At 40.4% G+C, this 27,558-nt stretch overlaps 2 protein-coding genes across 2 annotated transcripts in view; one reads left to right on the forward strand and one right to left on the reverse strand.

The window, feature by feature from the left end:
- Window positions 1-3,227: 3,227 nt before the first annotated feature.
- On the reverse strand, window positions 3,228-4,085 carry LOC149932986 (uncharacterized). The gene has a single exon (XM_090157217.1). It carries the CDS (start codon window positions 4,083-4,085, stop codon window positions 3,228-3,230), a length of 858 nt encoding a protein of 285 aa, XP_090013343.1.
- Window positions 4,086-8,863: 4,778 nt separating this feature from the next.
- The window catches only part of LOC149932987 (GTP-binding protein Di-Ras2), a 41,918-nt gene continuing 23,223 nt past the window's right edge, over window positions 8,864-27,558 (forward strand). Inside the window, exon 1 of the mRNA XM_090155451.1 lies at window positions 8,864-9,168. The gene's annotated coding sequence lies outside the window, so the exon portion shown is untranslated. The remainder of the gene's footprint in view (window positions 9,169-27,558) is intronic.

Consider the following 27,558-nt stretch of genomic DNA (forward strand, 5'->3'; position numbering starts at 1 on the left):
CGCTAGTATATAAAACCACTAATTATTATTTAGTTGTCAAAACATTTTTTAAAATCGCGCAATTAAGTTTCATTTTAGTTTTAAATATAATAATATCCGATAAAAATATTTTTATATACTCTTTTGTATAAGTAGCGCCCCACGCAAAATGCTATATTAATTACAACCCTTGTTCATCGTGTGCTTAATCATATGAAACCAAGTTAATAGTTTACTTTCCTTTGGTTTGCCCTATAACTCTAAACTACAAAGGCTCGAGCTAAACATGATCAACTAGAGTTGTAGTCATTTTAGATATTTTCGATTAAATTTTTCTATTGGATTATGAAAATATTTGGCAAAGTTTTTGTTATAATAATTTTAATAATTGATAAGATTTTTTAAATATTTCTATCATGAATTGATTAAAAAATATTTGAAATTTTTTAATTAAACCAATATGATAATGGTTTGATCCGTAAAATTTTTGATGAAATTATAAGGTTGTGAATAGATTCTGTACTAAATACGTTTGATAACTAAAACTATACGGCAAACACTGGAATTTTACAAACATTGGATTTTACTGTAAAAACTGCATGCATTTACCATATTAAATACGTCTGGAATGAAGGTTAAATAAACAGCAATATAACCTTATCTTGCTGTATTTTTAAACCGCAGAGTGTCCAGTAAATTTAATAGGAAGCATGACAATAAAAAAACAGTCAGAGTTGGTTGTGAAATTTGGTAATGTCGACTTCCATCCATTTGGAAAAGGAGTCCACGGTGATTAGGAGGTAGTGGTTCTCGATCGGTTCCGGCAAAATCTATGTGGACTCTGCGCCATGGGAGGATTTCTCGTTGCCACGGTACGAATCGTTGAGCTGGCATCGGTGCGTGTTGTCGACATGATTCGCACGATTGGATTAGTGACTGTAACTCGTTGTCGATACCCGGCCACCATATTTTGGACCTTGCTACTTCCTTCATGGATCGCAGGCCTTGATGGGTACTATGGAGTTCTTTCATGATGCCGAGACGCAAAGCTGCTGGTACGATGACTCTATTGCCCATCATCAGTATGCCATCGACGATGGACATCTCTGTGCTTCGCTTCTGGTATGGCTTCCACGTGGGCAACAGTGCTTTATGATTGCTTGGCCATCCGTGCTTCGTGTACTTCAGGATGGTGGATAGTTCATTATCCTCTTGAGTGGCCGCAGCCATTTGTTTCGCATTGCTCGGTCCGTTGGGTCCAGCTCGGATTAGCAATACTACTTCAGTTGGTATTGGTGGCTCGGTGTCCTGAGAGGCATACGACTCAGGGCGTCGGCATTACCATTTAACGCCCCCTTTTTGTGTACGATCCTGTAGTCGTAGGTGGATAGCATCAACGCCCATCGTTGCAGTCGTGCTGCTGCTGTTGGAGGTACCGGTTTGTTTTCTGAAAATATGCATATGAGTGGCTTGTGGTCTGTGATCAGGGTAAATCGTTTACCTAACAGGTAATCTCTGAACCGGGTTACTCCGAATATTATGGCCAATGCTTCCCGTTCGATTTGTGCGTAGTTCTTTTCAGCGGATGTCAGAGTTCGGGATGCGAACGCAATTGGCCTCTCTACGCCGTTGATCTGATGAGAGACCACCGCTCCGAGACCCACTGGCGAAGCGTCGCATGCGAGGTAGACTTCTTTTGTTGGATCAAATAATACCAACATGTCCGACGCATGGATGGCGGTTTTAGCTGCTTTGACAGTATCTCTGTGTTTCTTCGACCACTCCCACGCCGTTGATTTGTTCAATAAGTCGTACAACGGAGATAAGAGCGTTGCGGCGTCGGGTATAAAGCGTGAGTAATAGTTTATGAGCCCCAAAAATGATCGTAGTTCGTCTATATTGCGTGGTTCGGGCGCTTCCGTTATGGCGGTCAACTTTTCTTGTTGCGGGTGCAATCCGTGTGCGTCCAAACGGTAACCCAGGAAGTCTACTGACGGTTTGAGGAACTGGCACTTGTATCGGTTGAGTTTGAGTCCTGCCTTCGAAAAGGTTCCGAATAGCTTTTCTAGCTTGGTCAGCATGTCGTCGTGTGATTTTCCTCCAATAATGATGTCATCTTGGAATGGTGCACTGCATGGATGGTCGTGCAGGAGGATCTCCATGTGTCTTTGAAATATTGCTGATGATGATGATATGCCGAAGGGAAGGCGATTATATCGATATAATCCCTTCGTAGTGCTGATTATAACGTATTTTCGCGATGTTTCGTCCAACTCCAGTTGGTTATAAGCGTTGCGCATATCGATGCGTGTGAATATCTTGCAGCCTGCTAACTGTGCAAATATGTCGTCGGCTTTGGGCAATGGATATTGTTCTCTGTCAATGATTTTGTTCGTCGTGATCTTGTAGTCACCGCATAACCGGATCGTGCCGTTTTTCTTCATTATCGGTACCACGGGTGTTGCGAATTCCGCGTACGGCACGGGACTTATTATTCCCTCTGCTTCGAGTCGGCGTATTTCGTCTTCTACTTTGTCTTTAAGGTGGTAGGGAATGGATCTCGCTTTGTGAAATCGTGGCATGGGCTTATCTTCAGATATGTACAGCTTCACCTGGACGTCTTTGAGAAGTAATGTTGATAGTGCGTCGTTCGGTGAGTCGATTGCTTGTATTGACTGGTAGATCTCGGGTAATATCTGCAAGTCGGAGAAGATCCAGTCTCGACCCATGATGTTTGTCACTTTCCCGCTTGCCACGATGAGTCGTAACTCCAATTTCTTGTTGCGGTGTTTTACGTTTACCAGGACCTCACCCTTGATATCGAGTGGATGTCCTGTGTATGCCATTAAATTTGCTGGGCCCGGTCTTATGACTCACTTGTGACGTATCTGAGCGAACTGTGCTTCTGAAATAATCGTGTAGCCGGATCCGGTGTCCATGCATTTGATTCTGATAGCCGGTGGTGGTCTGCTCTGTGGACCTCGTGTGACGTCGCTTGTCTCGTATGGAGGAGGGCTGTTGCTCTGTTGATTGGCGTCATCGTGGCTGCTCTCCTTGATCATGAAAATATCATATTCTGCGTGGTTTGCTGTTGATGAGGCTGTGATGTATCTATCTTTATGATTCGGATCGTCGTGTTCTCGACCGTGGCACTCGATCATGTTCATGCGTGTGTTGCTATTGTCTTTGATGAATGGCCACCGTCCTTGATTTCTCCGCCATTCCTGGTCGTCTCTCGCCGTGTGTGGTCACCTTTGCTGTCTGTGAGAATTGTTTGACTTCTTAGGGCATGCTCTGGCTATATGACCTTGGATTCCGCATTCTCGGCATACGTATGTCGTGTATGGACACTCCCCTTGTGTGTGTTCCGTATCGTTACAACGTGGGCATGTCCTTTGTCCTGGTTTGCGTTGGCGGAGGTTGTCGCTGTTGTGGTGGTCTTGATCCCGACCATGTCCCGTTGTGGTGGGCTTGTGCCGTGACTGGTACGAGATGCGGTGTACTTCGGTGTTGTCATCGTTATCGTGACCTTTAATGGCTTTGGTGTCTTGCTCAATGGTTTCTAGAGCCTGTGCTCTGCTGACTGCTGTCTGAAGATTGATACCTTTTAATGCTAGTAATTCTTTCTGGATGTGGTCGTTGTTAATTCCACATACTATGCGGTCACGGAGCATGGTGTCGAGTGTGTCACCGAAATTGCAGAATTCTGCTTTCTTGCGGATGGCGGCTATATAATCCTTGACAGATTCCCCATGTTTTCGATCTCGATTGTAGAACTTGCAGCGCTCCACGATCTCAGTCGGCAGCGGTTGGAAGTGATTCGTCAGGATGTCAATGATTTCGGAGAACGTCTTCGATTGCGGTTTGGCGGGTGCGATCAGGGTTCGCAGGACTGAGTACGTGGGTGCTCCAATGACGGTGAGTATGATGGCTTTCTTTTTCTCCGTTATGGCAAGGTTTACGGCGCTGGTTCCTCCTACGGTTTCGTTAAGTTCATGGGCAAGGAAAAATAGTTCCAACCGTTCTTCGTAGATTGTCCAGTGGTCGGATGAGGCGTCGAAAGGTGGGAATTGTCCGATGCTTGTTGACCTCGTGTTGACCGACATGATGTCTCGATGATGGATTTGTTATACTGATGCTGCGATGTTACTTGAAGGGCGTTTATTGTTGTCGTGGGCATCCCATTCCCGTCGCCATTGTTAAGGAGGATTGGTGGTAATAACTGAGAGAGGTAAGATCTTAACTAGATGTTTATTTACAGACTATTTGCATGGTTCAGCAGTCAGCGTGGAACTGGCAATGTACAGAACGCGTTCGTATTTATAGTGCATATTAAAAAAATATACAAACAGGAATTAAGATAAGCGCGTTATCTTGTTGTTTATTCAACACCCCTAAATCCTAGCAAGGAGACCCTAAAAAATTAACAGTAGGTACGAGAAAACCTTTAAGACTTAAATTAAATTTAAATTCGTGAAAATTCTACAAAAATTGATTATATAGGGAGCGTGGAAATTTAAATTTTGAGGATGAGTCATCATATTTTCGAGCTTAGGATATGACAAAGGGACCCAAAATCTTTCTAAGGGTTCAAAAAATAAAAATTGTGGACTCACTCCTATACTTGGCCTAACTAACCCAAAAGTCCTGCATGGTGCCGAAACTGTACAAAAAAGGATGAACAAAGACTAGCAAATTTATGACAGCAAAATAAAAGTTACACTTTGTGGCGAATGGGGAATTATATTAAAAATTGCGTAGATTATATTAAATAAAATAAATTACCTATGTTCATCTAACCATCGGTAACCCATTTTACTCTACAGCAACAATGATTTCACTATTGGGGCCTGCTATAATAAAATTTAAAGGGACTTAAAATTACTGACGTTTAGAAATGTTTAGAGTTTAGTTCCTTTTTGACACGACTAAATTGGCACAGTATCGGAAAAGATCAAAAGAAAACCAGGTAATGTATCCTGGAGTCCTGGCGACGCTGACTAGGGCTGACTGTCTTTGAGCGATCTACGGTAGTCAATAAAATATTTCTACAGGGTGTCCACTAAAAATGATCCACGGCTAATAATTCCAAATACATTTCTAGGAATTTTATATTTTAAGATCGCGTAAAATTCGACGACCTTGAACCATGTCTTCAAAGTCATTAAAAATGTATCTCGAGAACCGTTGAATTTAGAGACTCGGTTCCAATTAGAAAAGTATCCGCCGCCACATTTTGAATCTAAATGGCTTAAGATCGATGAAAATTAACCAATAGGAAATTTTCGAGATATAACTCTTAGGTGTTAATACTTTAGAAAGTACTTGTTCTTCGGCATCGAAAATTTCAGGACAAACTCAGCCTGGTAAATTTTCTAAGGCTATGGAATTTCAGTTGACCTTGAACCCTGTCTTCAAGGTCATTCAAAATTTATTACGGAGAACCCTTGGGTTTAGAAGGTCCGTTCCAATTCAAAAAGTGTGCGCCATCACGTTTTGAAATATTATAATAGTCCTGGATCGTTTTTAGTGAACATCCTGTATATTATATTGCGAATTTCTGATAATTTCGGCACTTTAGTTGGAAACGGGATATTCATAAGGACATATCTTTTGGTAAAATAACAAACTTGTTCGACCTACGCAGTATCACCTGGTCACCCGAAATAAATGGCATTAAAAAGTAACTCGATGACTTGGGTCTAAGGTGATGCCTTGTCCATTAAACTAACGGATTATGATGATTATTTCAGGTGAAAACCAGTTTACCGTGGGATTCTCAGTGGGAATATTGAACGCAAAAAGGAAGAGTTTCGTTAAAAGGAAACGCGATACATAATTTAAAGCTAATCCATTATCGGTCATTGTTAGGAATTCGGGCTAAGCGTAGGCCGGGTTTTTCAGAAATTCGTTGAAAAGAAAAAAACCTAATTTTAGATTCAAAAGAAAGGATATATCAAAAAATCAACCTCCATTTCACCATTTTATCCCGAGGCCAATCAATACAATTACCAGTATATTAAAAATAAAATATGCCCTATACAGGGTGCTTCAAAAGTTTATGCAAAAATTTGAAGGAGTTGTAGGGGTGAATTGTGAAGTACGCGTTTTTTTCACAATTTTCCTACGGTGAGTTAAAAGAGCTTCAAAGTGTGGCCTACTAGCCCCTGGAAGTAGGCTGCAACGAGCGCAAAACCAAGCAGCAGAAACTTTAAATACTGTTTAAGCTAGGAGCAACAAACACAACACCCCACACAAAAGCTACGTTCACACTTACCCCTAAATTCGCTTCGTTTAGATAACTGGTTTTTAAAACCAACGTGAGAAATCGCTTGGTGTTGGTTCGGGAAGCAACTCGTCCAAGTCAGTTCGCTTAGAATCGCTTTCAAAACGACAAGGCGGGGAAGTAATATTGCTCGTATTTTCAAAAATAATGGGGATAAAATTGTAAACAATGTCAAATAATATTACTATATGTATATTAAACATGATTAACTAATTGTTTTGGGATACATTTTAGTATTTTCAAAATTCTAGTCATAATTGGAAATGGCGTTAAGCCTTGGCTATAAGCGCACCGGGGTGAAGCGATTTCGCACGTGTGAACTAAGAATTATCGTAGGCGGTCAAAACTGGCATTCAAACAGACCTAAACTGGGTTTTAGGCTCTAGTGTGAACGTGGCTAAAGAGAACGCAACCCGTCAAAAGTCGTGGATTTTCTTGTGTACGTTTTTCATTGGCTAGACGCTTTAGCGCCTGCTGCCGTCGGAAAGGGAAAATTCGGAAATTGTCTCCCCCCCCCCGTCCGTAAAACGTTCAGCGTAAAGGCTCGTGACGCTCGTCCAATGAAATTCGTACACAACCCTTCGTTAGCGTGTTTAAAGGCTAGCTGCGTTCTCCTTGTGTTTGTTGCTCCTATATAGGTTTAAGTTTCCTTTTTTACGCTGGTTACCTCAATTTGTTTACAAAGTCCAATTTTACCTATCACACGAACCCAAACCTTAATGTTCGCGTTTCCCTGCTGCTTGGTTTTGCGCTCGTTTCAGCCTACTTCCCGGTACTAGTAGGCCACACTTTGAAGCTCTCTGGCGATCTTTTAACACATCGTAGGAAAATGGGAAAAAACATGCATACTTCTCAACTCACCCCCTACAAATCCTTAAAGTTTTTCCATAAGCTTTTGAAACACACTGTATAAAAGTTTAGTGACAGCTACCTTCTACTGCTACTCTGCTAGGATGCAGTGGCGTAGACAATGGGGTTTCAGTGCCAGCCCCCACCCTCTTGGTCGTAGCTTTGATTGTATCACTTCTCCTCTACCTCCTATGAAATTGTACTTATAAGACTATCAAAGCCCCCCTCTAAGTTTTAAACGAATGGGATTTTAACGTTAGGCTAATGACTGGCCAAACTGGCTACATGAATCCACCTGGTGGTGAATGCACAAATTCCCCAATGCATGCTATCGGAAACTGCTTCGTAGATGGCAAGAGGGGGATTGGGAGGATTTTATCTTTTTCTCCGCCAGGTAGCGTAGATCCTAATATTGATATCTCCCGCGCCTGCCTAATGCTGATTACATGGGCCCTAGTGCCCAATTCAAACTTAGAGGGGCCTTGATAGACTTATGGTATAAGTCATATACATGTAAAAGAATTTCTAGTTACACTACTGCTAGGGAAATCAATAGACCAATTCGATCTAGGAAAGATATTCCTTTGAAATTGCTACTTGAGTTAGGTCTGGGATATCTCTTTGGCCTTCAATATCAAATAACTTACAAACTGTACTGTATTCCGATATTTATACGCCATTCTAAGTTCTCTACGGTTCCGACGAAGGGGCAAAATTCGGAAAGGTATTTTTTATACCAACTCAATGATGTAACAATTTCGGGGTGCGAAATCTAATTGACGTTTATATTGATTGGTGCAATTTGCAGCAGAAAATATTTCTTCTTTTGACTTATCTATCAGCCAAAGGAGAAATAAGAAAATTCCGCTTCTTGATCCTGCTCCTTTCATTCCGGGAACGGTGTAATTCAATTTCGCTGATTGTTGTTTACGACAGCCGACAGGTGAATTTCTTAGAACAGTTAATAAAGTATTATTGGAAAAAATACACTTTATCAACATTTTCCGCGTCGACGGTGTGATAGATCAAAAGGTTATTCCACTCGTACGGTAAAATTGTAGACGAAACGTCAGAATTTACATTTCGAAAAGAAACGTTAAAGAGGTGCTAGCGAAAAAAGATCGTTCGTGGAGACGTAACGGACCATCAAAGGAAACAAAAGAAAGAATGGACGCAAATGGGAGGTTCTTGGCAGCTTATTTTGTTGGTAAATCCTCTTGATTAATGGGTCCCTTGTCGCGACTTATAACCCTTTCGCTGCCCTCATCCATACAGCCGGGCTATTCAGACAAACTCCGCGAAAGGCAGCCGAAGAAAAGACTTTTCGTGGTCCCCTCCTCTAATCCCGTTCCTTCCCCCTTCCCCCCTCCCGGTCCTGCGTGGTCTTTTAGATCTCCAAAACAAAAGCCCGAACTTTAGCCAGCGTGAAAAATGACAGATCGCGACCGATAACTAACCGTATAGGTACGAGCGTCGCAGACTAAACTCTCTTTGGAGGCTATAAGTAAACTGCCTAATGACGGTTTCGGTGACATCCTTAAAAAGAAGCGGGTGAGCTGACTCGTACCGCGGAGAAACCGGCGAAAAGCTGGAAGGGTTATCTCGACGCTTGTCGGGGAGAGTTAGTACACGGGCAGTCTTCAATTCTAACTCGCGGGTACACCTTTCCAGCTTTACCTTGATCGCCGGTGGCGCCCCCTTCCTCATTCCGGCCGAGCAAACGCCCGTTATTTCCCAGGCTGACGCGCTCAGCCGCGGAGAGAGGCCAACGCGACCGCTCTCGCCGACGAGTGTTCGGAAGCTCGTTGTCAGTCAGCTCGCGCGCTCCGAGTGAGTAGCATCTCACTCACTCTGTCTCTCTTTCTCGAATCTTGACATTCCCGGATGATGATAATGAGATCCTCCCGCGTCGCATCCTGATTCCGCCGTGTTTTTGGCGGCTCAATTCCCGATTTTATTTCAGCAAGCGCGTCGATGGACTTGACGAATAATGGCCATCCATTATCATCGCGCCTAGAGGATACCGCTACAGCCCAGCGAAGGAACGCGAATTTGTAAGTACTTTGCGTAATTCGAGTTTAGCTTTCTCACGGTATCAGACGAGTTATACAATCGTAGGTTTCTAGTGATTTCAAACTAGGTTATATAAGCCTAGATTTTCCGGGTTATATAACCGTAGCTTTTCGCACTTTCAACCGGGTTACGTAACCGATAATTTTTAAATACTGTGGATTACAATCTGTTAAGTTCATTTGCTCTTTTTTTTACGTTACAAAAAAATATTTTTAAGATCAGATCAGTCGCTAGATGACTTGGGCCTAAGAAAGTGCCTTGATCATAAGTCTAGCTGATTATTATTATTATTTATCTATTTATTTAGAAATAGTGATAAAACATTTCTGGCTTACCCCGGAAAATTGGAAATAATTTTGTTTGAAGAGTCTTACATACCAACGGTTATTTTTTAAGGCACATAATACATCAATTAATTAAAACCGAAATTTAAGTTGCCAATATAATTGGGTTTAAATGTTTTGATATATTTTGTATAGCATTTAAAATGTTCTCCGATATAGCCTGATAATCATTTAAGATAATTTGATGTACGAATTTAGTAAAATAAAAACCGGACTTACGTCAATGTGTAATAGCGAAAAGAAATTGATGTAATATTTATTCTGGCATCGAAATGATACAAATAAAATGTAGTCAGCGTGTAGTAAGGTTGTTTGCGTATCGGAAAAAGTTATATTTGTCAGATCGATAAGAACGAGGCCCGGCCCGGGGTTTTATTAATTTCCAACAGACAAAAAAGGCTCTATTCTTCTTCGTCTCTTCACGAAAAGAAAATCGAAAAATGAATTTGACGGAGAAGAAAGGTTTTGGGCGTCAAAGAGTGCCGCTATTGGGTCTCGAGAAAGTAAAGGAACCGGCGAGTTGGCTCAGATTAATTTTTTCCTTTCAATTCACTTAATGATTATTTTCCGGAGAAGCGACCACCCTCTCGAAAAAAGGGGACAAATGATAGCAAAATTCGATTAAGAAATAGTAGGCCGCGAAGTTTTCGAAGCGAAAGAAGCAAAATGGAATGGGGGAAATTTAATGCATTTTTAATCCGCTTTCAAATGATATGAATTTGGGAACTCACTGGAAAAATAATAAAAAAATCATCACAAATTAAACCGGCAAAAATTAATTTGAACAAATTTTAGTAGTATATTATTCTCTAAATACCTTAAAATAAATAAATAATCTTTTATTCAATTACAAATACGTAATCCTATATTATTCTTTAAATATCTAAAAATAGATAAATAATCTTAATTTATATTCAAATACGAATACGTAGTCGTATATTATTCTCTAAATATTTAAAAATTGATAAATAATCTTAGGTTTTATTCAATTACAAAAATGTAGTATATTATTCTCTAAATATCTTAAAATTGATAAATAATCATAGTTTTTATTCAATTACAAAAATGTAGTATATTATTCTCTAAATATCTTAAAATTGATAAATAATCATATTTTTTATTCAATTACAAAAATGTAGAATATTATTCTCTAAATATCTTAAAATTGATAAATTATCTTAGGTTTTATTCAATTACAAATACTTAATCCTATATTATTCTCTAAATATCTTAAAATTGATAAATAATCTTAGATTTTATTCAATTACAAAAATGTAGAATATTATTCTCTAAATATCTTAAAATTGATAAATAATCTTAGTTTTTATTCAATTACAAATTCGTAATCCTATATTATTCTTTAAATATCTAAAAAAAATAATCTTAGTTTTTATTCAATTACAAAAATGTAGTATATTATTCTCTAAATATCTAAAAATTGGTAAATAATCTTAGTTTTTATTCAATTACAAATACGTAATCGTATATTATTCTCTAAATATCTGGAAATATACGTTCTTAGGTTTGGTATAAAAAAATCGTACGTTTTTTTCAAACTACAGATAAGATTACGTCGGTTCGATCCGATGGATAAGCCCTCTTAATCCCGCTTTGATCCGTCCCTGCTGGGTTTTTTTAATCAGCTACGCCAAAGCGCAGGCAAGGGGGGTTATAGTTAGGTAATCCTTAAAAAAAGCGATAATGCACGGCCCGATTAAGAGTCGTTAGGGAAAGGTTAAAGTTGAGACAAATTTCGTGTAAGTTCTCTCGGACCTGTCGCGAAACGCATCGGGGAACGGCGTGCAGAAGTGGCGAGCTTATCTTTCCGAAACAATTTCCTAGATCGTATTTCGGTTGACACTTCCGCGCACCACCTGCGAGAAACGTTGTTTACCAGCCTTGAAACGGAGTACTCTTTCTCTCGAGCACGGTACGAGCGTGTCATGCCGTACGTAGCGCGCAAAAACAGATGCTAATATTTTAAACATTATACTAGGTGGTTTTTTTCGCCTGTCCCAGGACAAAAAGTGTAAACTTTTTACCCTAAATCGTTTTATTCGCCTGTTCTCGAGGTAAGATTTACCCTGTCCAGAATTTTGTTCGCTTGTTCCAGAGCTCATACGTTACACTTTTTACTCCTCCTCGAAAGGAGGTGTAGAGGGAGACAGGGAGAAATCTAGCTTATATAGAAAATTCGTCCGCTTAAATTTCGTTTCACGAAAACATAACGGGTTTTGAACATCTTCACATGTGGCAAGCTTTTAATAACGAATATCCAATTGTTAAATGCTATTTAATGACTTTAAAAGTCGCTTGATGACTTAGGACTAAGGTGGTGTCTTCCGTATTAGCCTAGCTGATTATTATTATTATTAAATAAATAAGAAAAATGAGTCCTATATTGATGATCTCACCACCGGTCGCCATCTTAAAAACAAAACAAATATATAACCTTTAACCTCTAACTACTCCCTTCTTACTCCAACTCGTTTTTTTCGTCAAGATAGAATTGGAGTAAAATGACGTCATAGGGCTACACTTTTGAACCTGCTCAAAAAACCCAGAACAGGCGAAAAAAAACCACCTGTTATGTGCGTAATGTTAGCAGTTCCATTTTAAATGGCCGCTGAAATTTTGTCACATTTCGCAAATTTTTATAGTGACGGATACGTACCAGAGCTAACGAGAGTGGTAGAAAGTCGGTACAAATTACCAGTTCCCGCTCAGATATTTTTTCTTCACCCGGGATTGTCCTCGAAATAGTTTAGTTATTTGCAAATCTGCTCTCATGTGGCCTGGAATTGTTGTTTTACCTGGGACCGTGCAGCTTGGGGGCCCAGAATTTTATTTTTACCCGGGGCCCGTGCAGCTCTCTGGCCCGGGTTTGTAAAACCGATGTATATTCTTCTCCACGGTTATCTTAATAATAATAATAATCATCATCATCATCATCAGCTAGGCTAATACCCAAGGCACCACCTTAGGCCTAAGTCATCAAGCGACTTTTAAAGCCAATAATTCAGGTGGCCGGGTTACAATGCGTAGGAGGCTGGTGGCAAGCCCTTCATGCCACGCGAGCCAACAGCTCCCTACACTTACAACGACTCTCATAGGGCCCGGAATAATTGTTTTAGCGGGAACTGGCAACCACTGTCGGGGCCCCTGATAGGTACTGCTCTTTCTACTACTCATAAAACTAGGGAAAATGTGGAACGTTTATGACTAGCCTTTGCATTTCGAAGAGCTACGCGTTGAGAAAATTGAACCACAATATTCGAACGCTGTTGAAACCATTTTCGTAAGACGATTATCATCTTCCCCTTCGTAACCAGCTGGTGGTCATAAAAAATGCGCATTTCGGGTTATTTTTCAAACTTTTTTTATTTTTTAAAGATTCGCCGAAATATAAAAATATTTAAAAAAAAATATCGAAAGAAAAACAATCAAGGAGAATCATGCTCGACGAAAATTCGCCGGGACTCGGCCTTAGGCTAGGCGCTCACTAGCTCTCCGTTTCGTATCCTTCCTGCCTTCCACAAGGCATTGTCTCCGTTACGAAGCAAAGGCTGGTGAAAGGTAGGGCGTAGACGTTACGAAGACCAGAGAGCGCCTGGCTTTAGGAAAGAGACACGGTGATTCGCAACTTAATAACGTATTCACCTAGCTAGAATGGAAGGTCAGGCGTATAAGTTAAGAAATTGCAACGACAAAAAAAATGAAATTTGTACGCGCTAGCTAGAGCCGTTTGTCGATCGAGAAACCTCATAAAAAGTGTATTTAAGCTAGAAAATACATCAATGCGCGCGATGGGGAGCGGAAATAACCCCGCAACCTTTACATTTTACAAAAAAATAACATAGTTATCGATTTAAGGGGCCGGGCTCAAGGCGTAAAATATGTAATAGAATGAAATATAAAAACGAGCGATAAAACAGCAGAGCCCCCGGGGAACTACCGGGGAAACACGGTGATTAAAAAAAAAGTAGATAAAATAATCTACTCTATACTGGGACCCTGGTGGCGGTGAGCCCCGTTAAAACTAACTTGACAGTTCAATTTGAAGTAGGAGCCTCGCCCATTTCTCCATTTCAAAACTATCGGATGAACCTTCCGGTTACTTCAATAATATCACCGATGAAAAACTCATTTAGAAAAGTATGGATCAGGGAGGGAGGAAGGCGGTACTGGCAGTAATTAAGAAATGAATCGAAGCGATGAACCTCGTTAAAGGGATTAATAGCATCCATAGATTGAATTAGGAGCCTGGTGGGGCGCTTCACCCTGAACACCGACATCTCCTAGTTGAGTGTCCGAGATTCGAAAATATTCGAAAAGAATATATTTACGCGAACGAACTGGACAAGTCGGACGATTGCGTATCTTTCGGGCTTAGGATCGGGGAGTGCTAAGATCTGGTCGTGACGAACTTTTTCTAGTTTGTGCCAAATTTAAAAATGTATTCCCTTTTGCAAATTCATTCATATATGAGCTGTACATATTGTAAATAACTTTATTATTAGTCCTATCAATCACTTTGCTTTATTTCATTTTTCTAAATTTTTTTTGTCAAACTTATTTTATCGAAATTATTGTATATAATATGTTTTGACGATGGAAAATATATTTTAAAGCATGTAACTCGTGAGATCATATTTACGGTTTCCTTCCTGTTATAAAAGGGATTTGTTCTTAAACAAAGAGTAAATAAATATTCATTCATTCATTCAGTCACGTGTGGAACACTTGTACAGGCGATCTGACTTACCGAAGTCACGCTTGACCTATCGCCGGGTTTTAAAATGAATTGAAAATGTAAGAGAGTTAGAAAGGGAATTTGCGATGTACTTATGACGCAACGAATACCTTCAAAGTATAGTAACATTGGAATAAGTTTAAAAGATATTTAGAGAACCGTCTAAAAATAGACGCAAAACGCCACTCGAAGTTTCGATAAGCAAGCTTTGAAGTATCCCGAAATGGGGGGGTATAAAAGTGCCGATTTGTCCCGAAACTGTCGGCGGAAAGTTACGCAGCGGCCTGACGATGTACTATAAAGCGACTGCATCTGCTGAAGTCAGACAATTTCTAAAGGATGAATAATAGAGTAAGACTTCCCAACGAGTAAACTTCTAAGTTACGCGACTACGGGGCGGCCATTTAAAACGGGCTCTAACACATCGAGCTCAAAAGAGAAGGCGGAGGTGGCGTTAGAGAGAGATTCCACCGCGAGGGTGGCCTACGCCTTGATCCAGCTGTTGCCGTACGCTGGTCATTTTGGCGCGCCGACATCGTGATAAAGAGCGAAACTAGGACGCGGTGAAAGGATAAAAAACCCGGCGACGCAATAATTTCAAGCCCGCTGGAATATCAAAAAGAAATGCGGCGAGTGTGATGCGAAATGTGGGGGGTAGTACGAAGTTAGAGGGAAAAAAAATTGACGAAAAAAATACGAGTGTGGCGCCATACGGTGGCAGGACGTATTTTCCGCTTATTGTTTCGCCTCATTTCCAGAATTTTCCGCGATATGAACGCCGCCGCCGGATTGGCCGCAAATTGCCGAGTCTGCCGAGTGATAAAAAGGAGATGCCACGTCTGCCTATAGTCGAGCGAATAAACAGTTAGGAACGCGTAAACTTCGGGAATACCCGTTCCTTCGTCCTTCGTACTGGCGACCGAAAATGGGAATCGACTATAGGCGGAATAGCGTGTTGAAAATGGGAAGCGAAGTTGTGATAAATTGTAAGTTTCAACATTTACCCAATGCGAAATACGATTATTTAAATAGCGTACAATAGCGTATTAATGACGCCTTAGCACGGAATAAGTCAAAACAGGATCCTAAAATCGAGAGCGTGACTGTATTTACCGCGAAAATATGAAAGAGCAAACATTTTCACCGTAGACTTTTCGCGTTCGACTAACATTGCCTCAATGGTCGTCGATCAAATCTACGTAAACAAACAATCAACTGACAATTTATATTATCTTTTTCAATCAAAAGAATTCTTATTATAACGAAAAGTATCATTATACACGCGTTGTTTACGTAGGAAAAAACTAATTACAACATTCCCACCGCGACGCGCGTTTTGTCAAACACAATAGAACAATCCGTTTTCCCTCTCGATTACGGGTAACAACAAAGACGGGCCATTCTTCCATCCGCGTACGAATCCATTCTACACGCGCCAATCGCGTTGGACGGACCCTCACCGGGCGGTGGAAAAGAAGGCCAAAAACGAGCGATAAACAGCGGCGCGGGTGCATTTCTCCAAACGGTCGACTGAAGCCGTTATTTCTAAAAAAGAGGACAAAAGGACCACGGGAAAGAGAACGACGTCGAAGTCCGAAGGCCCGGGGCCACAAACGTATTAAGCTAAACGCGGAAGAGAAAGCGGAGAAGAGTCCGCTTGATGGGCCCTGGTGGAAAAGCCCGGGCCAGCTTGACATCGGCGAAAAAGGAATCGTTCTCTTTTTCATTCGAGGGTGACTGGGCGCTATTAGCGGCGCGGAGTGCCTTCTTGGAAGGACCCGCTGGTGGGCAGGGCGCCCGCGATAATAAAAGCGACGAGAGTCCCGTTTCAGATCGGGAAACGCCATTAAGGACCAGGTACCATGCGGTACGTAAAGAGAAAACGCGTCCTCCGCCACTTCCTATCGTCTTCTCGTCCACGCTCGACCTCCCACGGCCATAAGAGCCTCTGTCCGTCCACAGGCGCGCGGGGGAAGCTAGAGAAGTGACCGAAAAGGGGAAATACGACAAACAGGGGTTAGCGCCTTCCCTCTGTATTATTTACTTGCCTGGGAATAGTCGGCGACTAGTTTGAAAAATGACGCCAAATTTGTCACATTGCGCGATCGCCGGCCCGAAAATATTTTCTTTTCGTTCGTCTTTTATTAAGCCGAGTCTCGAAGAGGTTTCTGGGGGAACTAAAGAAGACATAGACGTTTCTTTTGGTCAAATCGGGTACTTAACCTCCCTGAATGTAGTGACGGAGATGCGGTTCTCTAAAGCCAGGTTCACACTTACCCCTAAAATCGCTTCGTTTTAGATGACTAGTTTTCAAAACCAGCGTCACAAATCGCTTCGTTTTAGATGACTAGTTTTCAAAACCAGCGTCACAAATCGCTTCGTTTTAGATGACTAGTTTTCAAAACCAGCGTCACAAATCGCTTCGTTTTAGATGACTAGTTTTCAAAACCAGCGTCACAAATCGCTTCGTGTTATAGTTCAGGAAGCAACTCGTCCAAGTCGGTTAGAATCGCTTTCAAAACGACAAGGCGGGGAAGTAAAATTGCTCGTATTTTCAAATATAATGGGAATAAAATTCTAAATAATGTCCAATAATATTACTGTATGTATAGTAAACATGATTAACTAATTGTTTTGGGATACATTTTGGTATTTTCAAAATTCTAGTCATAAATTGAAATGGCGTTAAGCCTTGGCTACAAGCGAACAGGGGTGAAGCGATTTCGCCAGTGTGAGCCAAGAATTATCGTCGGCGGTCAAAACTGGCATTCAAACCGACATAAACTGGGTTTTAAGCTCTAGTGTGACCGTGGCTTAAAAGAGTCCATCCAAAGAAGAAAGAAAATGCCTTTTATACAGAGAGCGAGTTTAATCGCGAATATAGGTTTCGTTCCTTATTCGTACATGATCAATAAGGAAGGACAGAGAAAGAAGAAGATAAGGAGGAAGGGACAACGGTGTTAAGTGACATTTCAATTGGAATTCGCTAAATTGCCCCGAGCGTAAAGCGCGTACGCGTCCAGTCCGTTCGTCGTTACAAAATGAAAGAGGAGCGATTTTAAGAGAGCGTTTCTTTGATGAAGGAATTCTATACTTCAAAAGAGCCATTAAGTTCAATTAGCCGGAATAAGAACCGTTTTCGTTGAAATTCAAATACTTTACCCAGAAGTGACCCACGCCTGTTTTAACTCTAGCTTCGAACGTTCAAACCAAACAGTATCATTATATTTAAGCCTTTTGGAAGCTAAAATAGTTTGAAAAAAGATTTTGAATTACGTAACCGCTTTAACGTTGCGGATTAAAAGTACCCACGCCCGTAGTCAGGATTTTTCAGTTGAGGGGGTCCGACAAATGCCGAAGGGGGCACCCTTAGGAATAAATTTCTTTCCTATGACCTATGAGGCTATGGCTACTTTAAAATGAGCTTAAGGGTCCACACGGGCCACACTGGCGTTTTTTCATTGGACCACGTGGTTTAAATATATATAAATTAAATTTACATCAAAGGTAAATCGAAGTTGAATTTCCAATCAGATTAGTTTGGTCTTAATTTCTTTGTGCTTTTAAACATACTTGGACTTACAATTACTTGATTAATCTCACGCGAGCCGATAGCGAAACTAAAATGGTGTAAACAGTAAACTGAGGACAAATTGAGAACGTTCTATTGTTGTGAACCATACAACGTCACTACACGGAGGGAATAAAGTGAAATAAGCCGCAGTTAGTATACTTGGGTAAACGACGACACCGTACAATAGAATATTAACTGCAGTACTACGGGAAATTCACTTTAGTTAGTAGAGTCCAATCACTATTTCTACTTGATTACGTGCCATATTACTGTTTCTGCTACAGCTAAAACTTTCAACTTCAAATGGTGGAAGTGATACTAATCCAATAAAGCGAGGTACACGAAAGTAGATAACATAGTTTGGACAGTTGGATTTAACTTAATATAAAATGCGAATAGGATATTTTTTATTGATTTTGTTTACTTACTTTGATATTTTTGTAGGGGCACAATGCTATTTTTAAGAGGGCACAGATACTTTTTGATGGGGGCAGGATGGGGCACTCGCATTTTTTTGAGGGGGCACAAATTATCCCCAGGCCTCCTCACTGGCTACGGGCCTGTTAAAGTATACCCGTATGACGCGAAAAACCTCTATATATAAGTCGCAAAATCAAATCGCGCCGTATCAGCGTCCAACAAGAGACTTTTAATAGTATAATTCAAACGCGTGGGACCACAAATTGGAGAAGATAAATCTCTTTAAAACTGTAGGAACAACTTACCCAGCAACCAGTTCCGTCTCAAGAACATCAAAGCCAAAAGAGGGGCTAAAAGGTTCGCGAAATGTGATTTACCATATTCTACAAGATCCCAATTGGGACCGAGCGAGAGGAGACGAAAAGGTATCGCGCTCCCCTTCGCCAAACATTGCGAAATACTAAGAGGACTTCCTATTTCTTCCGCTCGAGCATCTCTAAGAATTCAGTCGAACTAATTGGCTTCTTGAGAAACCATCGGCCAGACCCCGAGGAAAAGAAAACTGAGTGAGTGAGTGAAAAAGACAAAAGCCGGGAAAACCGGGTTTTGAACCGGATTAAAAGTCCCCACCACCAAAAAGCCCTTGTAACGAACGAACCTTTGAAATTAACGCGTTTAAAGAACGGCGGAGTAAACGAGCCGCGCTCATTCCCTTCTCTCTCTCTCTCTCTCTCTCTCTCTCTCTCTCTGTGTGTGTATTTCGTCTTCTGGATTCTTCTTTTTCCGCGGGTAATAAATTCCAGGAAAAAGCGGCTAATTGCGACAAGCTCCATCTAGCGGAGAGGTAGGCGATCTCTTTATAATGAATCGAATATCTCGGACCGCCTCGGAGACCTCCCGGCCGAATTAATCCTCGCCAAAGTCTCCGCTGCTATATATAATAAAAGCCGGTGACTTTGGATAAACCCTCTTATTGGCGAGGCACCGGTAGTAAAAGAAGAGGTCCGTAACCGGGTAAATTCGCCTTCGAACCGTCTCTCGGCTAAGCCTAGGCTCAATCTTTATTGGACATGACCCGTCGAAACCGCGCGTTTTCTTCGAGATTTGTAAGGGATAGCCCGAAAAGGGAAAACTTTTCCCCCGCAAAATGCTAGAATTCCACATGACCGAAGAACTCGCTAGAATTGAACGGAAGATAAAAAAATAGAAGGTTCGAATTGGCTTTTCTCGTAGACCTCGCTGGTCTTCTACTTAGGCCGGTGCGGCCTTTAAATCGATTAACTCGGGGCCAGATAGAAAGTGCTCCCTAAAAATACTTCGCTAATAATCTAGTGAAGAGTCGGAGGCAAGGAATCTATCTATATCCCAAGAACGAAGAACGTTATAGGATATGCCCTTCTCCCCCGCGTGTCCGCCCGTGTGTCCGCCCGCTTGCCCGCGAGAGATCGATTGGAACAGCCCTTTTTTCCACTCTCTTTCCTTATGGAAGAAAAGATTCAATGTCTGCCAGACGACCAGAAGGATTATCATTACAATTACCTGAAAAAGACATTCTACGATTTTAGCGTTTTTATACGGAATTTTCGCATTTTTTTAAACTTTTAATTGACTCATGTTCCGAAATGAGGCCAATTTGAGGAAAGTTCCCAAGGACGTTTCCTCGAATAACGTTTTCTACACGAATGGTTTAAGTTTATAACTGGTCAAATTCTAGTGACGTCTTCGCGTATCATCCAACTGCGTGGCCAGTGCCCTAGGGTCACTTCTGTCTGAAAGACCGTAAGCGTCCGTAAGAAGTGTATAAAACGTTTCGTTGCTTGAAAGGTAGCTATAACACACTGACCAGTCGTTGTGCTTTGCTTAAGGGGGAAGAATACAGTAAAAGCCTCTTTTTCGTTCAAGCTGAACGTTTCTGTTTTAACAATAACATAATTGAATTACATTTTTCTTATTAGGCTGAACCTTCCTCTAGTGCTTAGAATAATTTTTATAATTCTAATATTAATAGTTAACGAGATATAAAGGTCCTAACTAAATGATAGTTTGGGCGCTTGCCCAACTTGTTTAGCTTCGGGGGTCCAAATTAAAACGTAATAACTTAATTACTTTTAAATTTAAAATTGTCAAACTTATTTTAAGCACTAAGCAAGAGGCTGTTCTACACTTAAATATTAATTTTATAAGTTAAAATACAAAATTAAAAGAGTTCAGCTTGAATAGCGCGAAAGTAGACAATGGCCAATGTAGTCTTCCCCCTTAAAACCCCTGTTTTTTACGCTCGCTAGTTACGTGTAAAAATACTAAAAATCCGCTGCAAGAATTTTCATTTTACACGTCGATCTGTTTCAAACAGTAGCGTAGCTCGGTTTTCGGTTTTGGGGGGGGCACACAACTGAAAAAACTAAAAAACCAACAATAGTACATACAACCATACGTTTAGATGGCACGTGTCCCCTGGACCCCCTTTGACTACGCTACTGGTTTCCAACGGATATTTTTCGCTTCCGCTTGACAAACCCGTTCATTTGGAAATTATCTTGAAATACTTGTTTACTTGTTTTAAGCCGTATTGAAACTACCTTGAAATACTTGTTTACTTGTTTTAAGCCGTATTGAAATACTTGTTTACTTGTTTTAAGCCGTATTGAAATACTTGTTTACTTGTTTTAAGCCGTATTGAAACTACCTTGAAATACTTGTTTACTTGTTTTAAGCCGTATTGAAACTACCTTGAAATACTTGTTTACTTGTTTTAAGCCGTATTGAAACTACCTTGAAATACTTGTTTACTTGTTTTAAGCCGTATTGAAACTACCTTGAAATACTTGTTTACTTGTTTTAAGCCGTATTGAAACTACCTTGAAATACTTGTTTACTTGTTTTAAGCCGTATTGAAACTACCTTGAAATACTTGTTTACTTGTTTTAAGCCGTATTGAAACTAGCTTAAAATACTTGTTTACTTGTTTTAAGCCGTATTGAAACTAGCTTAAAATACTTGTTTACTTGTTTTAAGCCGTATTGAAACTAGCTTAAAATACTTGTTTACTTGTTTTAAGCAGTATTGAAACTACCTTGAAATACTTGTTTACTTGTTTTAAGCCGTATTGAAACTGGCTTGAAATACTTGTTTACTTGTTTTAAGCCGTATTGAAACTGGCTTGAAATACTTGTTTACTTGTTTTAAGCCGTATTGAAACTTTAGCTTGAAATAATTGTTTACTTGTTTTAAGCCGTATTGAAACTAGCTTGAAATACTGGTTTACTTGTTTTAAGCCGTATTGAAACTGGCTTGAAATACTTGTTTACTTGTTTTAAGCCGTATTGAAAGTAGATTTTGACATTTTCCCCGCTACTAGGTAGGACTTCCTTGTAAAACAGATTATTCTGAATGGGAATATCCTTATAAAGTTTTTATTATAAATATTATAACTGGCGATTATGAAAAATGGGACTTCAATGTTCGAAGGAGCTTTTGATAGTCATACTCTGGTGCGAGACTGTACCATAACCGTTGCGACCGTGCTAGACAGTGTTCCTAAAAAGCCACTTTTTTGGAAAAAAGTCCAGGCCAGCGGAAAATAGTGGCAAATGGGTCAAACGTGGAAAATAGTGGCTAATAAAGAAAAATGCTTAAAAAAGCAATTGGAATTAATTTTTTAAGAAGTTTATTGTAAGAATGTCTTAGTTTACACTGAACTTACAATGTTTGAATGAATTATTCCAAAACAATTAACAGACTATTCTACTGTTAATCAGAATCTGACCATTCCTATGCATATAGTTGCCTTAAGTAGCCCAAAGCTTAATTTATGTGTTAAAATATTTTTTGTGATCAAAATATTTATTGGCCACAAAATTCACTTTTATCCAGGCCGGAATTACCCACGATTTTCCACACTATTTTCCACCTCGGCGCACTAGACAAGTAATGTCAAGTTGAAGTACATTATTTAGGTTTGCTTACAATAAGAAATTAATAGTTTAGCGAGTGTTAAATGAGGGCGAGACTAGTTGTTTTAAGCCGGTGTCGGAGCGGATCGAATCGAATAACGGATTGAGAAAGCACTCACGTTTCCCGCCGCGAGCTAATGGAATTAAACTACTCAGTGACAATTCGGAATCTGTCCAAAAGGAAAACGTATTTCCATCTGCCTTTCTTTGACTACACGGTACACACGCAATATCCTCAATTGCTAGATTAAGTACCACCGGTGGAGAAGGTGAGAAAGCGTCTTGTTTGCTCTCGGTTCCGTAGGTAGAATTGAACCGAGGCTTAAGCGTCAGTAGCCATCACCACGAGGGTGAGGGATAAAAAGATAAAGAGAGAGAGGGCCGTTATCACGTTGCGACGATATTGAGTAGAGAGTGGTCGCTGAGAGAGACGAAGAGAGATGGAACACGTTTCTAATCGAGAGCGAGTAAGGAGAGGCATTATCGAGAAATACACGTCTCACCCTCCTTCTCCGCGCTATCGCTTCCTAAGTATTAAAAGGCAAAAGTAAAGCTCGGCGGGTAATTAAATAAACAGCGGCTAGCCCTGATTCGATAGTGGTTTTCGCACGGATTCCTCAAACGACTAGTACACGCTTCTAAGCCATAGAAACTCGCTTCTGGTTGAGGAAATTAAAATAGCCGCCTGTATACGTGACAGGCATCGGCCCGAGCCCTGCCCGCCCGACCGTTCAAAGGCTTCCGAGTGACACAAAACAGCGCCTATATCAACATCTCATTTTTATCACAGCATCTTTTCATCGACGATACTCGTTCGTTTTGTCTTTGTTTACAAAAATTCCACCAATTACGCGGTGTATTTATAGGAAAGGTTTTTAATATGAATCCCTATTTGATCTCGATCCATTTGGAATATCTTTTCTATTTATTTACCAATTTAAAAGATCATCAGTGTTTATAATTAGCTATTTTTATTAGCAGATTTTCGTATATTTTCGGAATAAACATTTTGAAGGTCGAAATGGAAATTTTAAAAGTCGAGATCATGATTTTCAAGGTTGAGATGGCCATTTTCCATCAAGGTCGAGATGGCCATTTCAAAAGTCGAAATCACGATTTTAAAGGTCGAGATGGCCATTTCAAAAGTCGAAATCACGATTTTAAAGGTCGAGATGGCCATTTCAAAAGTCGAAATCACGATTTTAAAGGTCGAGATGGCCATTTCAAAAGTCGAAATCACGATTTTCAAGGTCGAGATGGCCATTTCAAAAGTCGAAATCACGATTTTAAAGGTCGAGATGGCCATTTCAAAAGTCGAAATCACGATTTTAAAGGTCGAGATGGCCATTTCAAAAGTCGAAATCACGATTTTAAAGGTCGAGATGGCCATTTCAAAAGTCGAAATCACGATTTTAAAGGTCGAGATGGCCATTTCAAAAGTCGAAATCACGATTTTAAAGGTCGAGATGGCCATTTCAAAAGTCGAAATCACGATTTTAAAGGTCGAGATGGCCATTTCAAAAGTCGAAATCACGATTTTAAAGGTCGAGATGGCCATTTCAAAAGTCGTAATCACGATTTTTAAGGTGGATATGGCCATTTTGAAGGTCGAGATGGCCATTTCAAAAGTCGAAATCACGATTTTAAAGGTCGAGATGGCCATTTCAAAAGTCGTAATCACGATTTTTAAGGTTGATATGGCCATTTTGAAGGTCGAGATCTCCATGTACCAAAGATCGCCCATTTGGGCACCTCCGTATTAGCATAAGTAACATAATAACAATAAGTATGACACTTCCTATTGCTTTAATGTTAATTTTCTAACCGAACCTTTTTTCGGCACTGATATTCTCTTCAAGCTGTGACTTGAACTCGCGACTTACCGTTTTGGATGACTAATTTTGATAAAACTTTAAGCCTAATATCGGAGAGCAAGTTCTGGAGTCGCGAGGGGCTTTGGCTTTGTTTTGAAGCCCGCGTGCGAATCACGCGTGCTAAAAAAACATGAGCGCCGAGAAAAAGTTTTTAATTTTTATAATTTTAGCCTAATATTCCGCCAATCTATCGGAAACCAGATATTTCGGCTTAGCGGAAATCTCGCGTATTTTAGACAATAGAGGACTCTGTGCTGAGAAAACATCTGAATTGCGCAATAACTATGAAAATCAGTTGGTTTGTAAATCTCGTTAATTGTCATACTTTTTGTTATTATGTTACTTATGGTATTAGGAACACAATAAATATTTTTGCTCTGAAATTTAGCAACGATTTTCCGGAAAACAACCTCAGAGAAAATAAATAAATGAAACACAAGCTAGCTTTGATATGCGTATAATGGGTCCTTTTCAGAGTTAATTTTTAAAACCGGAAGCTGTAATTAATGAAGCAAAACGCTGAGCTGTCCATCGCGTTTGGGAACCCTTCGCTCTCCCCCTTTGAGGCTTCGTTCCCCGGACCAATTGCCAGGCGCGTGACTTAATAGGATCAACTTCTGACGTCGAGGGATTTCGCGTGGAACCAAGGCGGATGGCAGTGGCTAACAACAGCAAACAAATAATCCCGAGGGGAACCGATAACATTAGATACAAACACTCCAAGAAACGTTTTAAAAGAGCAATTTCTCACCTCACTTGACCCGCATCTGAGATCGAATTTCGAAGAGTCTAGGTGGCGCTGCATCGTCTCAATCTTCCTAGGCAGCGCCTATGATCTAGCGTCTGATAATATAACATTTACTATACTTAACGTTTTGAAGTTTTTAATGTTTAGGCTTAGTTTCTCTTTTCGGTGTAATAGTCGCGAGCCAGCCTTTTCTCGCACGGTACTGATGAGACCCAAATAGGACGAAACCGGTGAACCGTTGAAAATTCTGGCTATTTGGTCCGAGTTTCGCGTCTTTTTGTTCGCACGAAGACCTATCGGTACGAGCTATTTGTAAGTTTTTAAATTTCTTCAAATTTGTTTAGGGTTTAGCTTTTTTATCCCTTTTCTACTTTTTCACTAATTTTTTCATCCTTAACATTTACTATACCTATCTAGTTTTTGAGGGTAGCCAAAATAAGGCGTAGCTATAACTTTCGGTCGCGAATATTATGACTTCAAGTGACCAAATTTTCAACGCGCTTCTTTAAGACGCGAGCCGAGTGTTGTACAAAATAAAAATAAATTTGTATAGAACGGGTTAGTTGAGTAACTTAGCTTCTCCGATATCCTGTCTGAAAGACTGAGATTTCCAGGAATATCTGAAGAATCCATTTAAGTGGATGACGCGGATCGTAAGAAGAGGATGTTGAGACAATGTGTGTCTTGGTCCGCCTGTCTCGCGACCTTGTTTGCGAGGAGTAGATGGAAAATTGAGTTCCGAGTAACCGATACCCGATAAAGGTCGAAATATTTGGTTACATCGGGAAGGGGAGGTTTCGAACCGAGAAATTTGCTCACCACGACGTGTCGTTATACATGTATATTCCCCAAATCATTTGTTTACCCCGGACCACGATACGCGATTGGGGATGGCGTAGAGCACCAGGAGCCCTGTTCGTGGACGAGCCGGCTGTTCGTGTCCCGGAGGGTGGCTCGCCTCGGAAATAACTTAATACCGAGATCAAAATGAAACTATATACGAGGGAATTGAGGTTGAAAGGTTGCCAGCCACCGTCTTCCACGCTCGCTCGCGTACACCCCGAAAGAGTCTCGACGGCAGTGAACGTTTATCTTGGTCTCCGGGCTTAAGGAAACAGCGAGCCTAGCCTTTCATTTCTCCCCGGAGTCTCGTTACATAAGATTTCACTCGCCGAGGTCGAATGCTAGTTACGTTAAAAGCCTTTTTACAAGAAATTGGTAAAAACGGCGTTGATGATAAACCGCACTAATACCGGTATAAAGCGGGGATATCCGGACTAAACAGGGTAATGGAGAATACGATACAGCAACCATAGTCTATACCGGAGTGTCTTCCCCGCCCCCTTATCGATTAATACATTCTTATTAAAATAAACTAAGGAAAGCATTCCAGCCATGAGGATTGGTCAGCGAGGGATTAAAGTAACGCGTTCTGGTGAACAACTCTTCTTGAAAAGGGACGAAAAGCTACCTAAGAGTAAAGGTCAAGTCAAAGAATTCTGGGAGCTTTCTGATTGACTTTTTCGTAACGAAGCGTTTACCCACTTCGGGCTCGTGACCTACGAAAAGGCCTCCGTCGGTCGCTGCCATTGTACTATTATGGCCAACGTTGATGACGTACTGTTCGCGCAACCCAGGGTCATCAAAGTTGGCCGTAGTGTTATCTATGATAACTATGGAGCTAATTTTTTCGGATTTCCGGCAGGAAGTGGGTAAACGCTATTGACTACGGGCGAGGTTGTTATTTTGAATCTACACTGTTAAAAAAGGGTGTTTTAATGGTATATTAAGGGTGTAATATCTGTAATGTTCATTTAAACGCCCTAAAGGGATTTTTATTGTCCCAAATTAAACACTTGAAAAGGTGTATAAAGGGTGTTATATTACCCCGTAAATAAGGTGATTTAACACCTCGTAAGGGTGTAGCTCCCTTAAGGCAGTAGTTTAGTACTCTAAAAGGAGTATTTTAACACTTTAAAGGGAGTATTGTAGCACCCTTACGACAGTAGTTTAGAACCTTAAAGGGAGTAGTTAAAAACTTTAAAGGGAGTATTATAGAACCCTTAAGGGAGTATTGTAGAACCCGGAAGGGGGTAGTGTAACACCCTGAAGGGAGTCGTTTGGTACCCTAAAAGGAGTGGTCTTGTACCCTAGAGGGAGTAGATAATAACCCTGAAGGGAATAGTTTTATACCACAAACTGTTAACAAAGGAACCAAAACGGAGGACATAAGCACCCCAAACAGTGTAAATAAACACCCTAGCAGGAAAACTGCTTTTTAAGGTGTAGAATAACATCCTTTATAAACCTGTTAAGGTGTTAAATATGGGACAAGAAAAAAACCCTTAAAGGTTTGAAAATACACCCTTTTTTTAAGAGTATAGGGTGGCAGGTTTTTATTATTTTTGTTCAAGCCAATCTAAAAACTACTATTTGAGAAAACCGAGTTTTTTATATGTAGAAAAATAACAGTAATAAGCAAATAAATTACAAAAATACAAAAACTAGCTAATGAGTCATATAACACAAAATGTATGAAAAGTAAGGCTCCAGCGATCCTATAAATCCTATATTTTCCTATCATTCTAAAATGGTCCTATTAAATCCTATAATTTGATTTTTTATCTTATATTTCCTATATTTTAAGCATATTAGTATAAAACCCAACAGATAAAATTTTAAAAGATTTACACAGCCATAATAAA

This window comes from Leiobunum rupestre, chromosome 8 (assembly GCF_980474605.1).
Source record: "Leiobunum rupestre chromosome 8, qqLeiRupe1.1.hap1, whole genome shotgun sequence".
Classification (NCBI taxonomy): domain Eukaryota; kingdom Metazoa; phylum Arthropoda; class Arachnida; order Opiliones; family Sclerosomatidae; genus Leiobunum; species Leiobunum rupestre.

Coding starts and splice junctions, on each gene's coding strand:
- LOC149932986 (XM_090157217.1), bottom strand. CDS start 4,085: ATGTCGGTCAACACGAGGTCAACAAGCATCGGACAATTCCCACCTTTC.